The sequence below is a fragment of the Amblyraja radiata genome, chromosome 15 (genome assembly GCF_010909765.2).
Source record: "Amblyraja radiata isolate CabotCenter1 chromosome 15, sAmbRad1.1.pri, whole genome shotgun sequence".
Taxonomy (NCBI): Eukaryota; Metazoa; Chordata; class Chondrichthyes; order Rajiformes; family Rajidae; genus Amblyraja; species Amblyraja radiata.
The window spans coordinates 8,782,639-8,798,827 of NC_045970.1; the positions used below are offsets into that span (position 1 = coordinate 8,782,639).

Below are 16,189 nucleotides of genomic sequence, written 5' to 3' on the forward strand. Positions count from 1 at the left end.
GATCAATTATCACGTAAATCACATCTTTATTTCCTCTGCTCAACTACGTTTCCACTTGAGAATCACATCACCTGTGCAATGCTTTCTAATCTTGTGAGACCAATTTCCCAGATGGCAAGTGACAAAAGCTTTGCAACAACCATAACAATCAGAATCTTCCCTTATCCAACATCATTCAAAAGATTTGTTGGATCCTCATTAAATTTCCAATAATTTTTTCTCCTGGTAAAACTCACTGCAGGATTCTACATTTGATTACAGTGCCCTCCATAATGTTTGGGACAAAGACCCATCATTTATTTATTTGCCTCTGTACTCCACAATTTGAGAATTGTAATAGAAAAATATCACGTGGTTAAAGTGCACATTGTCAGATTTTATTAAAGACTGTTTTTATACATTTTGGTTTCACCATGTAGAAATTACAGCAGTGTTTATATATAGTCCCCCCATTTCAGGGCACCATAATGTTTGGGACACATGGCTTCACAGGTGTTTGTAATTGCTCAGGTGTTTAATTGCCTCCTTAATGCAGGTATAAGAGAGCTCTCAGCACGTAGTCTATCCTCCAGTCTTTCCATCACCTTTGGAAACGTTTATTGCTGTTTATCAACATGAGGACCAAGGTGTGCCAATGAAAGTCAAAGTAGCCATTATGAGACTGAGAAACAAGAAGAAAACTGTTAGAGACATCAGCCAAACCTTCGGCTTACCAAAATCAACAGTTTGGAACATCATTAAGAAGAAAGAGAGAGCACTGGTCATCATCATCATCGTTGAAAACATCAACGGGCACGGTGCCTTGCAATGCTATGTATGACAGTGATCGCAACTTCTACGGAAGGCATACCGAGCTTGCTAATCGCAAAGGGACTGACAGGCCAAGGTTGACCTCCACAGCTGATAACAGAAGAATTCTATCTATAATAAAGGAAAATCCCCAAACGCCTGTCAGACAGATCAGAAACCCCACCACCCGGCAAATACAACAAATAATCCTCCGCCATTTCCGCCACCTCCAACGTGACCCCACCACTCGCCACATCTTCCCATCTCCCCCTATGTCTTCCTTCCGCAAAGACCGCTCCCTCCGCAACTCCCTTGTCAATTCTTCCCGTACCACCCCCTCCCCGGGCACTTTCCGTTGCAACCGCAAGAAATGCAACACCTGTCCCTTCACCGCCTCCCTCGACTCCATTCAAGGACCCAAGCAGTCGTTCCAGGTGTGACAAAGGTTCACCTGTATCTCCTCCAACCTCATCTACTGCATCCGCTGCTCTAGATGTCAGCTGATTTACATCGGGGAGACTAAGCGGAGGTTGGGCGATCGTATCGCCGAACACCTCCGCTCAGTCCGCAAAAACCTGCCTGAACTCCCGGTGGCTCAGCACTTCAACTCCCCCTCCCATTCCCAATCCGACCTCTCTGTCCTGGGTTTCCTCCATTGCCAGAGTGAGCAACACCGGAAATTGGAGGAACAGCACCTCATATTCCGCCTGGGTTGCTTGCGTCGGATGGCATGAACGTTGAATTCTCCCAGTTTTGCTAGCCCTTGCTGTCTCCTCCCCTTCCTTAACCCTCGAGCTGTCTCCTCCCATCCCCCCCGCCCTCGGGCTCCTCCTCCTCCCTTTTTCCTTCCTTCTCCCCCCCCACCCCCATCAGTCTGAAGAAGGGTTTCAGCCCGAAACTTCGCCTATTTCCTTCGCTCCATAGATGCTGCTACACCCGCTGAGTTTCTCCAGCATTTTTGTGTACCTCAGAAACTCTTTGGGTGTGGATTTGTCAATGACCACTGTCCGCAGAAGACTTCATGAACAGAAATACAGAGGCTACACCGCAAGATGCAAAACAATAGTTAGCCGGAAAAATAGGATGCCCAGGTTACAGTTTGCCAAGAAGTACTTAAAAAAGCAACCACAGTTCTGGAAAAAGTTCTTGTGGACAGATGAGATTAAGATTAACATATCAGAGTGATGGCAAAAGCAAAGTATGGAGGAGAGAAGGAACTGCCCAAGATCCAAAGCATACCGCCTCATCTGTGAAACACAGTGGTGGTGGCGTAATGGCCTGGGCATGTATGAAGGTACTGGCTCACTTATCTTCATTGATGATACAACTGCTGATGGTAGTAGCATAATGAATTCTGAAGTGTATAGACACATCATATCTGCTCAAGTTCAAACAAATGCCTCAAAACTCATTGGCCAGCAGTTCATTCTACAGCTAAAGCAACAAAGGAGTTTTTCAAAGCTAAAAAATGGTCAATTGAGTGGCCAAGTCAATCACCTGATCTGAATCCAATTGAGCATGCCTTTTATATGCTGAAGATAAAACTGAAGGGCACTAGCTCCCAAGACAAGCATAAGCTAAAGATGGTTGCAATGCAAGCATGGCAGAGCATCACCAGAGAAGACATCAACTGGTGATGTCCATGAATCGCAGGCTTCAAGCAGTCATTGCATGCAAAGGATATGCAACAAAATACTAAACATGACTACTGTCATTTACATGCTGTGTCCCAAACATTATGGGGCCCTGAAATGGGGGGACTATGTATAAACACAGCTGTAATTTCTACATGGTGAAACCAAAATGTATAACAATACCATTTAATAAAATTTGACAATGTGCACTTTAACAATGTGGTTTTTTTCTATTACAAATCTCAAATTGTGGAGTACAGAGGCAAATAAATACATGATGGGTCTTTGTCCCAAACATTATGGAGGGCACTGCATGTCCATAAGTTTTACATTTTTATCCAGAGAGCCTGTTATTCATTGCATCAGGTCATCCTACAATAAGTGTCCGATTTATCAATAAAGATCACTGCTTTAGAATTTTACAAGGCAAAGTACAATGACAATCTTTTGCCAATCCAAGGACATAATAATCCTTTTAGTTTCCAAGAATTTCCAAAAGATATCTATTGCTGGCCTTCGTTTTTTTGAACCATTGTTTTAGATTGAAGATGTTCAATTCATTTTTTTACATTGATATTACTGAAATCAAATTACAATTCAGCTTTACAATAAAAACAAACCAGAAATAGACAACTTATTTCACCCCATTTAAGACCACCGGGTTTCCAGTTTTTGGGACTAGATTAACAAAAGATCGGCTTAGTCAATGCAACAATCCATCACCAGCAGTTTGAATTATTGTGGAGGAGCTAAATAAGCACAATCTAGAGGAACATTTTCTAAAATATAATAAGATTCCCTTTGCTAAAAGCACTTCCAGTTGTGTTTATAGTTCCAAATCACAGACACAACTATGGACAACCTGTGATTGAGGTAATACTATACTCATCCAACTCTGAACCTGCAAAAAAAGCACAGTACAGCTTTACATTCCATCATCTTGCCCCACTTTATCTTATACAGTGACAGAAGAGCTCAATTCATACATTGGGTCCATACAGCCTCAACAGAGCAAGCATTTAGTACAATTTATCTTTTCTTCAATTTCTAGAACCATGCAATTTGCTAACTCACTGCGAGCTTCTTGAATACTGAAACACAAGTAGATAGCGATAAAGGTGGCATATGGTATTCTTGCCTTTATTTGTCAGCACATTGAGTACAAGAGTCAGTGTCAAATTACAGCTTTATAAAAAATCAGTTAGGCCGCATTTGGAGTATCGTGTGCAGTTCTAGTCCACCCATTATGTGAAGGATGTGGAGTTTGGAGAGGGTGCAGAAGAGATACCCACCACCTTTGTGCAAAAATAAAACCTGCCCCTCAGGTATCCTTAAATCTTCCCGCTCTCATCCTAAACTTATGGCCTCTTATTTTAGACTTCCATACTGTGGGAAAAAGTGTTCCTCAACCTCATTTATGCCCCTCATGATTTTATAAACTGCTTTAAAGTCACCCCTCAGTCTCCTTTGGTTTAGTAAAACCTTTGTAACTATAACTCATGCCCTCCAGTCCAAGCAACATCCTTATGAATCTTTTCAGCCCCCTCTCCAGCTTAATCACACCCTTCCGGTAGAATGGCAACTAGAACTACACACAATACTCAAGGTGTGGTTCACCAATGCTCTGTATAATTTTAGCATTACGTTGAAACTCTTGTACTTAAATCGCTCATCTGAAGGTGAGAAACAAGTAATTTGCCTTCTTCAAAACCCTAGCTACCTGCACTGCCACTTTCAGCGAACTATGTACTTGTACCAAAAGATCTCTGTTCTGCAACACAACCTAGAGCACTTCCATTCACTCTACATCACTTCACACTTGCTCTCATTGTTTACATTGATCCAGTTATATCCTTAGAGTTTGTGGAATTCTCTGCCTCAGAGGCCGGTTCTCTGGATACTTTCAAGAGAAAGCTTGATAGGGCTCTTAATGATATCGGAGTCATGGGGATAAGGGGAGAAGGCAGGAACGGGGTACTGATTGTGGAAGATCAGCCATGATCACAATGAATGGCGGTGCTGGCTCGAAGGGCCGAATGGCCTACTCTTACACCTATTGTCTATAACCTCCTTGGCTGTCCAATATACCATCAATTTTGGTGTCATCCACAAACTTACTAATCATGCCACCGACATTCCTATCCAAATGACAAACAATAGTGATGTCAGCACTGATCCCTGTAGCTCACCATTGATCACAGTCCTGTAATCTGAATAACAACTCTCCACTCCCATCAAGCCAATTTTGTATCCAATTGGCTAGCTCACCTGGATCTCATGTTTCCGATTCAGATTCTTTTTACACAATTAGTCTCAGTATCATTGGGATGTTGAAAGCACTTGAAACTCTGGAAGACACCCATCCAGTCAGAATGTACAAATTTTGCAGATAGCATCTGGGGTCCAGATTAAACTCAGGACTCTGAAGATCTGAACAAACAACAGTAACTGGCGACAGAAACCAAATTATCATTTCAGGCTCCTGACTAGTTGGCTTAAATTTGAGCGTGGCTTAAAATCATAATGTCAAATGAGCTAATAATAATAATAATATAGGCCAACATTTCAGTTAAGGTCTAAGTTAAATACCTCAGCTCTGATATTTTTCAGGCGAGATGTTAAGGCTAGTTTCCTCTTTCCCTGGTCAGATGGCTGGATGAGATCCCTACAGTTCTCTGTTCCAGTTAGTATTTAATTACTCAACAAACGTCACCAAAGCCAATTTTGATAACATATTAAATTATAGTTTGTGGGATTTTCTACTGCTATCACATTCAACTTCAAAATGGTGATAACTGTACAGAAAGTATTCATTTGTGGGTTACATCATGAAAGTATAAGGCCATATATAATTATGTCATTTCTTTACAATGCAATGGAAATGGGCCCAATATTGTAATGATTGAAATACTTCTTCCATAACTTGCACCAGCAAATGATAAATTCAGTCACACTATGATTCTTTGTTCCTTTTAGGAATAAGCATCTATCAAAGAATAAAGATGTTCAAATATTTTTTGCACAACTTAAATGTAACTCCACTTTTAAAGGACAGGGATTGACTGGGTAGTACAGAATTAAAAAATGACTTTTGGCTTGGGTGTTTTATTTGTACTTCTCAAACTTAAAATACCAACAGAAGAAAAACTTCCATATTAAACAGCTACATTGCTCAAAATAACACATGCAAATTGTGTCTCTCCCACACTACCTTTTCTCTAAACTACTCTTTGACACAACTTAGTATATTGTTCTAAAAATAATTTTGAACCAGATCGCAAGAATGAATAAAACATTTAGTCAGGAAGGAAGGGGTTATCATTAAATGTTAACTGATTTCTTGCCACGTATAGCACCCAAAGTGCTGAAAATATGAAAGAACAAAGTGGCATAAATACTCTGAATCTGGCAGCATCATCTGAAAAGAATGGTTCAAGTCAATAACCATTCATTAGCAGTCCAGTTTTTGTTTAAGATTATGGCACACGGGATGCAGGGAAAATAAAAACAAGGTTTTATTTTGAGATTATACGGTTTTTAATTTTCACCTCTTGCTTTCACGCTATAGAGTGGATGTGAAGACGAGGTTTCCACTAGGGAAGAGTCTAGGACTAGAGGTCATAGCCTCAGAATTAAAGGACGATCTTTTAGGAAGATGAAGAGAAATTTCTTTAGTCAGATGGTGGGAATCTGTGGAATTCTTTTCCACAAAAGGCCATGGATGCCAAGTCAGTGGATATTTTTTACCAGGCAGAGATAGATAAGATTCTTGATTAGTACAGGTGTCAAAGGTTATGGGGAGAAGGAAGGATAATGGGGTTAAGAGGGAGAGATAGATCAGCTATGGTTGAATGGCGGAGTAGACTTGATGGCCTAATTCTACTCCTATTCCTTATGACCTTAAATGCAACTTGCAGGTCAGACTGGGCGGAGGGGAGTACAAAAGATATCCAAAATAGTTTGATAAAATTTAGATTAATGCATGACATACCTGTATATCAAGCATAAGGTACTGAACAAAGTATTGGTGACGTATTACTAAGGTACTGAACAAAGCATTGGTAAACCACATCTATCAAGCATAAGGTACTGAATAAAAGAAATATTGGTGACATGTTACTATGGTCGAATATAAATATTGTTGATAAAGACTAAAGAGTTTGAGTTCACTCAACATACCCAACCAATAATGGGCCTAAAAGAATTGCAGAGGATGTCATGATCAAACTCATGGTCAAATCATACTTCCTGGTACAGATGATGCATTCCCCAGACACCACCTGGTCTGTAGATTGTTTCCAACATTGTTTTTCTATTTATATTTACTTTGTGGGCTGTGTTCCGTTCTGCTCATGGAGACACAAGGAAGTGATAAGATTATTCGCTGTGTCAGTTACCTCGAAATTACTGGGGAAATATGACCTTTGAATACTTGAGACAACTTTTATTCTCAGAGCTTGAACCGAGACGGATCAAATATTTTTCCAATGCAATGCACAGGATAATCGTATTTTAAATTTAAAAAAAATGCAAGATCCTGCAATTAAAAAATCGTGATGTTACAACTACAACTTTTGATTTATGTTGTATGAATGATCAATACGAATGAAATGCTGGATCAAAAATAATCTATTGGGGCAATCCAACACGAAAATATTTTTACATACAACCAGTAATGTAAAATTCACTGCAAGTCAGTCACCCCGTCAAAAAGAGTAACTTAGACTTCGCTGGTCATTATTTCTGGGATAGGCCTTTATGCCTGTGTTTGTGTTTACAGCCACACTAAAAATGGGCACACAAAAAGTTTCGCAGTCACTCGCCAGCTTATTGCTGGAGTCATTCGCAGGTTTAATGAGAGGTTTATAATTTACAATTAGAAAGGCGGACCCCCATGCTGCTCCAACCGTTCCCTTTTGCTTGGACCGGATCAAAAAAGCCTTTCCTTCCACACTCTTGCAATTTGACTTTAGTGAAGGCACTGAAAAAACACCAACCTCGAAACCGCCATTAAGAATGCGTGTAACAAAATAAGTCGCCGTCTCTCTTCTGCCCAATATTGGCGGCTTTATTCCAGCATTTGGCGGCGACCGGCCGGAGGCCCAGGCAGGCAGGCAGGCAGGGCCCGTCCCAGCAGCAAAGCCGGGAGGCCAGACCGCGAGTAATCCACGGAGCCAGCAGACGGGCTTTAATTCATCCCCACCAAGCTGGAGATCAAAACACTCAAATCCCGCACAGCGCCGATCGCCTTGTGATCTTCCACCGATTGCTCGATAACATGCAACCGCCGGTCAGCCTTCTGGACAGGGTGGGGAAACGTATGGCATAAAAATGTGAAGAAAAACCAGTTTTTTGCGAACAGGGAAGCCGCTCTCAGCGCGTGGATTTATATGAGGAGCCATCTTGCATTTATTGTCATCCCCATGTGTCGCCACGCCTGATTGGCTGCGGTGGCCCGGGCCGGCCAATGGCAGTCGCGCTCTCTGCCCGAGCCGTGTCTCGCTCGGTGCGGGTGGAGAGGGCGCTCCGTGCGGCGGCCGTGGGCGCGGGACCGCAGGACCGTCCGTCCGTCCGTCTGCCCGATAGCAGGCAGGCAGGCCCGGCCGGCAGAGGAGCAACAAGTATCCGCTCAATGCTCCGCGCGGCGGCCGCGGTGCGGGAACGACCGACTGGCCGAGGCGCAACAAGTCATATGCAAAGACCATAGAGCGGAGATCTTTGGTCATAAGGTTATAAGTGATAGGCTGGGATAGTGATAGGTCAGAATTAGGCCATTCGGCCCCATCAAGTCTACTCCGCCATTCAATCACGGATGATCTATCTCTCCCTCGTAACCCCATTCTCCTGCCTTCTCCCCATAACCCCAGACATCCGTACTAATCAAGAATCAATCTACCTCTGCCTTAAAAATATATCCATTGACTTGGCCTCCACAGCCTTCTGTGACAATGAATTCCAGATTCACCACCTTCTGACTAAAGAAATTCCTCCTCATCTTCTTCCTGAAGGAACGTTCTGTGATTCTGAAGTTATGACCTCTAGTACCTGCTCAACGCTTCGTGGAGGCCATATGTGACACAATAAGTGTGAGCTTCCACAGACAACATGGCTGAGAAATTATTCACAATGGTTGAGCGTACCATCAAAAATTGACAGTTCAAGCACTGATAAGATTGTCTGAACCACTGCGAGCAATTAAAAGGAAAAAACAATAGGGAGGTTTCACGGCAGTCGGGTCACGACCCATGACCCCTACTGTTGCTACGCTACTCCAAGTGGAGTACACGCGATGAACTGCAGGTAGGCACTTACCATTGTTTCCAGCGTAGCAGGCCCGTTAAAACCTGCCAAAAGTGTCAATTTTTGCGCTGTAAATTATTATGGAAATCGGGATAAGCGTGTGAGACATTTAGCCTACTTCAGAATTCCAAACGTGAGGAGAAATGACGGTAGATAGAAGCGAGAGCTGAAGGGACAACAACAGCCAAAGTGCTTAGCAAACACTGGCCGTTTGCTCACTGCATTTCATCAACTAAGGCATTATTTGTGTTTTTTCTTGATTGCTTTGGCATCTTAAAAAGTTTCAGAAGTGATAAATCTGGCTGTAAATTTTTTAAATCGCCCATGGTTCTCAAGTGGGTTTTTACATACAAAACGAAAACGCATCTGAAGAAAAATTTACAGCCAGATTTATCACTTCTGAGGCTTTTTAGATACCAAAGGAATCAAGAAAAAACACAAATAATGCCTTACTGTTGTTGAAATGCAGTGAGCAAACACGATAATCCCCAATATTTTCAATTCCGATATCTGCCCAGCCAATGTTCGCCAAGCACTTTAGCTGTTGTTGTCCCTTTAGCTCTCGCTTCTCTTTACCTTCATTTCGCTTCACTTTTGGAATTCTGAAGTTGGGTACACGTCTCTCACACTTACCCCAACTTCCACAATTTTTTTCAGCGCAAAAATTCAACATTTTGGCGGTTTTTAACAGGTAGGAAAGTACGCGTTTCTTGCATTAATAACATATACCGGAAGTTACGGATGTCCTCCAGATGGATTGATCAGCTCCGTGCGTCAAGCCCTATGACCCAGTGACCTTACGTGCAACCCCCCTGTACTAAATTTTCATATCAAGTTATCCTCCGTTGCTGGTTCACTTGCATTCTATATTTAGTCATGAATTCCCGTGTGAAATCTATCTTTGTATCTGCTGTAATTTCCATCATTATGCATGCTTTTCTGTGGATCTCTCCCCTTCCCCGGTTTGAGCTTTCCTATGTACAGCCAGTAACCATTAGATATGCAACCTGTTATCATTCATACGTTTACATTTTTATGACAGTGGCGGCACTATAGCACCTCCAGAGGCAACATTGTGTCGTTAACGTGACACATTTTTTCATGACCATTCTCCATAATTTTATATTAAATGCCAGTTTGAATTTTTTTCGTACGTACGCTCTGATTTGTTGATACCTCAGAACAAAATACTGGAAATACTCAAGCAAGGTGGTATTTGTGGAGAGAAAGAGTCGATGCTTCAGGTCAATACATTTTTCCTGCTCTGATCTAATTCATTTTAAAGGGCAAATTAAGGGCAAGAAAAATATAAAAGTTTTTGCTCAATGTTGTATCCTATAGTATCTTGGATCTGAACATTAGGATCTGAAGAGTACGTTTGATCTAGTAGGCACAATTATGAATTTATCAAACACATCCAAATTCTTTTACATGCATACTGTATTTTTGTTTTACTTTGCTGACTAACTGTAGGGAAACACTCTACTGAAATCAAACAAACCAATTAGAACTATAACCTGCAGCCAATTGCAGTCAAGATGAAACCAGGAAGAATATTGCGCAAGAGAAACTACATCAGAATTTAATAGAAACAATTTTCAATGAATACTTAGGAAAAACAAAAAATAGACAATAGACAATAGGTGCAGGAGTAGGCCATTCAGCCCTTCAAGCCAGCATCGCCATTCAATGTGATCATGGCTGATCACAATCAGTACCCTGTTCCTGCCTTATCCCCTGACTCCGCTATCTTTAAGAGCTCTAACTCTCTCTTGAAAGCATCCAGAACCGACCTCCATCGCCTTTTGAGACAGGGAATTCCACACTCACAACTCTGTGTGAAAAAGTTTTTCCTCATCTCCGTTCTAAATGGCATACCCTTTATTCTTAAACTGTGGCCCCTGGTTCCGGATTCCCCCAACATCGGGAACATGCTTCCTGCCTCTAGCGTGTCCCTTAATAATCTTATATATATTTCAATAAGATATCCTCTCATCCTTCTAAATGCCAGAGTATACAATTCTATCAACATATGACAGTCCCGCCATCCCGGGAATTAACCTGATGAACCTACGCTGCACTACCTCAATAGCACGAATGATCTTCCTCAAATTTTTTAGACCAAAACTGCACACAATACTCCAGGTGTGGTCTCACTAGGGCCCTGCACAACTGCAGAAGGACCTCTTTGCTCCTGTACTCAACTCCTCTTATTATGAAGGCCAACATGCCATTCGCTTTCTTCACTGCCTGCTGTACCTGCATGCTTACTTTCAGTGCCTGATGAACAAGGACCCCCAGATCCCGTTGTACTTCCCCTTTTCCCAACTTGACCCCTTTTGGATAATAATCTGCCTTCCTGTTTTTACCACCAAAGTGGATTACCTCACATTTATCCATATTAAACTGCATCTGCCATGCATCTGCCCATTCACCCAACCTGTCCAACCTGCACCCTCATAGCATCCTTTTCACAGTTCACACTGCCACCCAGCTTTGTGTCATCTGCAAATTTGCTATTGTTACTTTTAATCCCTTCTAGATCATTGATGTATATTGTAAATAGCTGCGGTCCCAGCACCGAACCTTGCAGTACCGCACTCGTCACTGCCTACCATTCCGAAAGGGACCCGTTAAACCCTACTCTTTGTTTCCTGTCTGCCAACCAATTTATATCCATGCCAGCACTCTACCCCCAATACCACGTGCTTTAATTTTGCCCACTAATCAAATGCTTTCTGAAAGTCCAGGTATACTACATCCTTGTCCATTTCCTAGTTACACTCTCAAAAAATTCCAGATTAGTCAAGCATGATTTCCCCTTCAGAAATCCATGCTGCTTCGGACTGATCCTGCTACTGCTATCCAAATGTGCTGCTATTATTTGGTCAACAACCCAAAATAAGTTTTTTTTTAAAGTGATAACATTTATGTCTTTTTGCATCTTTTAATATCTTTAAAGACATGAAACAAAAACTAGAGGGCTTGAATAATAACTTTCCCAAGGCAGCCGAGAAGCATACCATTCCATCTGTGGATGCTGAGAATGTCAATATATTAAATAGTTCTCAGAGTACTACCAGCCCTAATAATGTGTTTGTTTCTATAAAATATTTGTAACAAATTGATTGAATTCCCAGGCACAACAGGAGTGGAGTTATACAATTACAACCTAATAGCCATAGACTCAAGGGTAAATCTGGCAATCCCTATTTGAGGGGGTAGCATGGAGGGAGAAGTGGCAGAGTGGGACGGGAGAAGAGAGGGAAATCAAGCTTGCAGGGGGAAGCAAATGAAAAAAATGATTAATGGTGCCATTGCTCTCAACTTTTCATACATTAATTCAGCTGCAAAGGTTGAACACGTTTATTCATTATTACTAAGTGAATCTCAATCAGCTTTACCTATCCTGAAATTATTCATATTTTCTTGATCCAAGTCAGCTCTCAATGACATTTGTACACAGACAACACTTTCATTTCCCTTTTTCAAAACGTGTTCAAATCGTTGTAGCTAAATAAATTTCAGATCTTAATTTTTCTAAGTGCATTTGGGTTCTTGCCAGCATTAGGATTTCACAATTTTTAGCCAGTGCCTGTATCTACCATTTTTGTCATTTGGATGAAATAGGAACATCAAATATTTAAAAACAGTGCAAATGCTGGAAATTTCAAATAACAATACAAAGTAATGGAAGTGCAAATGCACAGGAAATGGTCAGGCAGCACTTGTAGTGAGAACAATAAATAATATTTCAGATCAATACAATGCCACTGCCTGAAACATTCATTGCTTCTCTTTATAGGTGCATTATCTTCATTTGAATACTCCAGCCAGAACATCTACAGTTTGATATTATTCCAATTGATACTCATTGCGATTTCCGCAGCAGTGAAACATTAAAAACTTTGTTTTTATTATCTTATGCCTGTAACAGTAACTTTGCAAAACTTTATTCAATATTATCCTAACAATTCATGTTGTGCAAAACTGCAATGTTACAAAATAATTCCACTAAATCATTCATATAACCATGTTTAAAAAGGAAAATACAATGCATTTTTCCACTGTTCCAGTTTTTTTTCTGCCCAGATGTAAAATCAAATTGCTGATCCACCACACCTTCCGCAAATATAAAATCTTTAGTTTGTCTTTCAGGACTAAAAGACTTGGAAGGATTATGGTTGTATCACTGAGCCATTATTTTTACTTTATCTTTGCTTCACTGTTTTCATTTTTGTTCGTATCCATAATGTATGGTTGAGCTCTTCCATTTGATTTTTTACAGCAGCCGTGAAATTCCACATAAGCACAAAAAGTTGAATGTGAGATTTAAGAAATCTGCATGGCAGCTTTATTCCATGTGCAATTTAATATGACAGGCTGCTAAATAATTGTAAAAAGCCCCTTTAAAAATTACCTTTTATAGTAGAGGACAAAAAACAGAAAAGAATCAACACATTTACTTTGAAACACAAACATTTATTTTTAGTACCACTTGACTGAATATGGTTCTATAAACTCAGCGGGTATAACCAGGGCCACCTCGCTGAATTGCAAGACTTAAGTCGGCATGTTTCATCACAAAAGTTGGCTTATTTGGAGCAAGAAATGACCAAGATTAAAAATACGATCTTGATATATTTTGCATTTCTAAACATGTGCAGAATACAAATACAAAAATGAATTTCTGGTGGTTAATTCAACGGAGGCAACCTGTGCAATTCACAATTTTGTTACATTTAAGGTCTCTAACTTTATTTTGTAAAGTTATCTACAGTCTGTTGTGCTCAGAAATTTTTCTTAAAAAAATTTGAAACAAGCCAGTATATTTTCATACCGATTTATATAGAAAGCCATTGACCAAATATTTCTGTTTGCATCATATTACATACTGCTGAAGCTAGCAGGATTCTTTCTCGCCTACGTATATGGTGCCAAAAGAAATAATAAAAGGCTTGAAGTGGGAAAGTGGAGAGGTTTGTGGTCCCTCAGTATAAAAACTTGGATAAAACAAACTTCTAATGAAAAATACGAGTGCTCACTTACCATCCCAAAAGTAAAAACAAATGAAGATACATTAAAGACAGTAGTTATTTAGTTCCACTCAAAAGTCCCGGAAGCTATCAAAATGATCATAGAACCCCCCAGCTAATTTACACAGACGAGGTCCACGTTCAGGTGGCTGGCCATGATTATAATCACGTGTAAAAATAGTGTTTGGGGCAGAGCCCTGTGGTTCTAAATCTCTTCTGCCTGAAATGGAATAAGCTTTTCTGTCAAAATCGTCCCTGAAGCGATCCGGAGGCACTGGAAGTCTTGTAGCATACGGAGCATATCTACTATGTAGACGTGAATTTTCTTCCAGACTGTGTATCGCTCTGTGCTCATTGAAATGGTTGAACCTAGATTTAAAAGAACACATCTCTGTCAAATGTGCCTATGATAAAATATATTTTCTGTATTCATTTAGTTGACTGAATGCAATCATTAGGCTAACCTCCCAAAACTGAAGCCCCATCATTTAATGCCTAGGTCTGTTTTTTTCCAATTCCCACTTGAACTTCATCTATCCCAAGCAATATTGATGCCAAAAATTGTACACTTGCATGTTTATACCCTTTGCACCAATCGGCACAGCCCTCCACTACTAACACATCTGCCAATAACATGCACATGGAAGCTAAAAAAAGTTTTAAACATACTTTTACATAATACTGGAAATTGTGAATTCAGAATCAAAGCCCTGATCCCATGGTACAATTAATTTTACAGAGTTTTCAATACTCATCTCTACTTTTGATGAGGAAATAGTTAATTACCTTGAACGTCCAATGTATTCATCTGGACCAAAGTCATCAAAATGGGGAAGAGATCTATGTTCACCGTAAAGAAGCGAAAGTTGTGGTGGAGGAGGTGGAGGAAGTGGAGGAAGTGGAGGAGGAAGAGGTCGTGACCTAAATAAAAATATGATTGTTAAGTTTTGTATACATCATCGAAAGGGCTACAACGGTTATTTTCTTCCTCAGAACCTATGCAACAAAATCACACATCCTCCGAGCCTAATGAAACCTAATAACTCCAGGGAATTGTTGTATAATTGATCTGGGAATAGCCTCCATATGTTGCTAAAACTAGAGCACATGCCCCCAAAATAAACGGACAATTAGTTGTAGTTATCTTGCCCAGCTAATCAAGATCCCACTTTAATTTCTGATAAACATTTTCATTGTCTACGATATCAGCTCCTTTAATGTCATTTCCAATATTCCAAATCATGCTTTGTGCATTCTCACCTAACTTGTTGATGTAAACCATAAACAGTACTGGGCCTAGCATCCTGAGGCATGTTCCAGGCCTCCAGTCCAAAAATAGCCTTCCACCACCACCCTCTGCTTTCTTTCATGAAGCCACTTCGATATCCAGGCAGCTAGCTCTCCCTGGATGCCATGCCGTATGACCTACCAAAGCAGGCTACCAAGCGGAACACAAGTCTCATATCTAAAATGAATCAAATCATTGAACAAAAAAAATGTTCAACAGCTCAGACCAAAACCTGTCAGCATTTGCCATAATTTCTTTTGAGCTATTTAGAAACTTTGGCATTTCTGCACAGCTGTAGACATTTCTTTGGCATTTCCGTAGGCAGGGTATATTAAACATGCTGCCAAAAAATCACCGATGGGTAACAGACTATGTTTCAATGCTGGACTCATTAGGGAGATCGGTGATGGATAGGAAACTTGGGTTGCATGCCCTACGAACATATTACATTTGCCATGAAAAAAAATCTGTCCCAGACAGAAGGGATCATCATCCCCAAGTTGAATAAAAGGAACGGGCTCGGAGTCTCTGATTGGAGTATGATCTTTTGAAGTAATTTTGAGTGTCGGTAATGTTTTGAATTTCTGGATAAACCAGGAGATACAATTTAGATGATCTGTAAATTATTTTTTTTAACTCATTGCAGGCAGGTCACATTTTGGTGTGTTCATGCTATGATGTACGTGGTTATTTGGACATGCACACCAGGAAGAATCCTTCTGATGGGAAGATTATTGCAGGCCTCATGTGACTGACATGTTAAAGTGCTTGCAAAGTTTCCATGTTTAAGAATATAAAAGATAGTAATTTACCTGTCACGCCATCTATTATATGGGGGAACGTCAAATTCTCGAGCAGGAGGCGGCAATGCTCTATACGGTGGACCATGCCTTGAATCGGGCCTATTTTTGGATGGAGGCGAGGATGGAGAAACAACAAACACAGCATTATTTGTATTATACAGCATCAGGCTAAATATCGTGCACATCAAATGTTATTTTAGAAATCTAATCTTTAGATATGTGTAATGGAAAATAATCTGCAAGAGAGGTTAGGCCAAATATTCAAATATAACTTGTTTTGAGTTTTAAATAATTGTTAATGAAGTTATTGAGAGAGAATACTCAAATATGAAAATTGAT

The 16,189-nt window shown here is 40.4% G+C and overlaps 2 protein-coding genes across 4 annotated transcripts in view; both read right to left on the reverse strand.

The window, feature by feature from the left end:
- btaf1 (B-TFIID TATA-box binding protein associated factor 1) overlaps positions 1-7,908 on the reverse strand; it is a 110,261-nt gene extending 102,353 nt beyond the window's left edge. The window contains exon 1 of one of the 2 annotated variants that reach the window (XM_033033615.1): positions 7,421-7,868. In XM_033033615.1, coding sequence (XP_032889506.1) covers positions 7,421-7,434 — 14 coding nt within the window. In that variant the 5' untranslated portion in view covers positions 7,435-7,868. Of the gene's footprint in view, positions 1-7,420 lie in introns of both variants that reach the window. The other variant, XM_033033616.1, reaches the window with a different exon arrangement.
- Positions 7,909-13,184: 5,276 nt separating this feature from the next.
- The window catches only part of LOC116981015 (RNA/RNP complex-1-interacting phosphatase-like), a 49,054-nt gene continuing 46,049 nt past the window's right edge, over positions 13,185-16,189 (reverse strand). For both annotated transcript variants that reach the window (XM_033033617.1, XM_033033618.1), the window contains 3 exons: positions 15,860-15,949; positions 14,546-14,680; positions 13,185-14,128 (listed from right to left, as the gene is read on the reverse strand). In XM_033033617.1, coding sequence (XP_032889508.1) covers positions 13,831-14,128; positions 14,546-14,680; positions 15,860-15,949 — 523 coding nt within the window. In that variant the 3' untranslated portion in view covers positions 13,185-13,830. The remainder of the gene's footprint in view (positions 14,129-14,545; positions 14,681-15,859; positions 15,950-16,189) is intronic.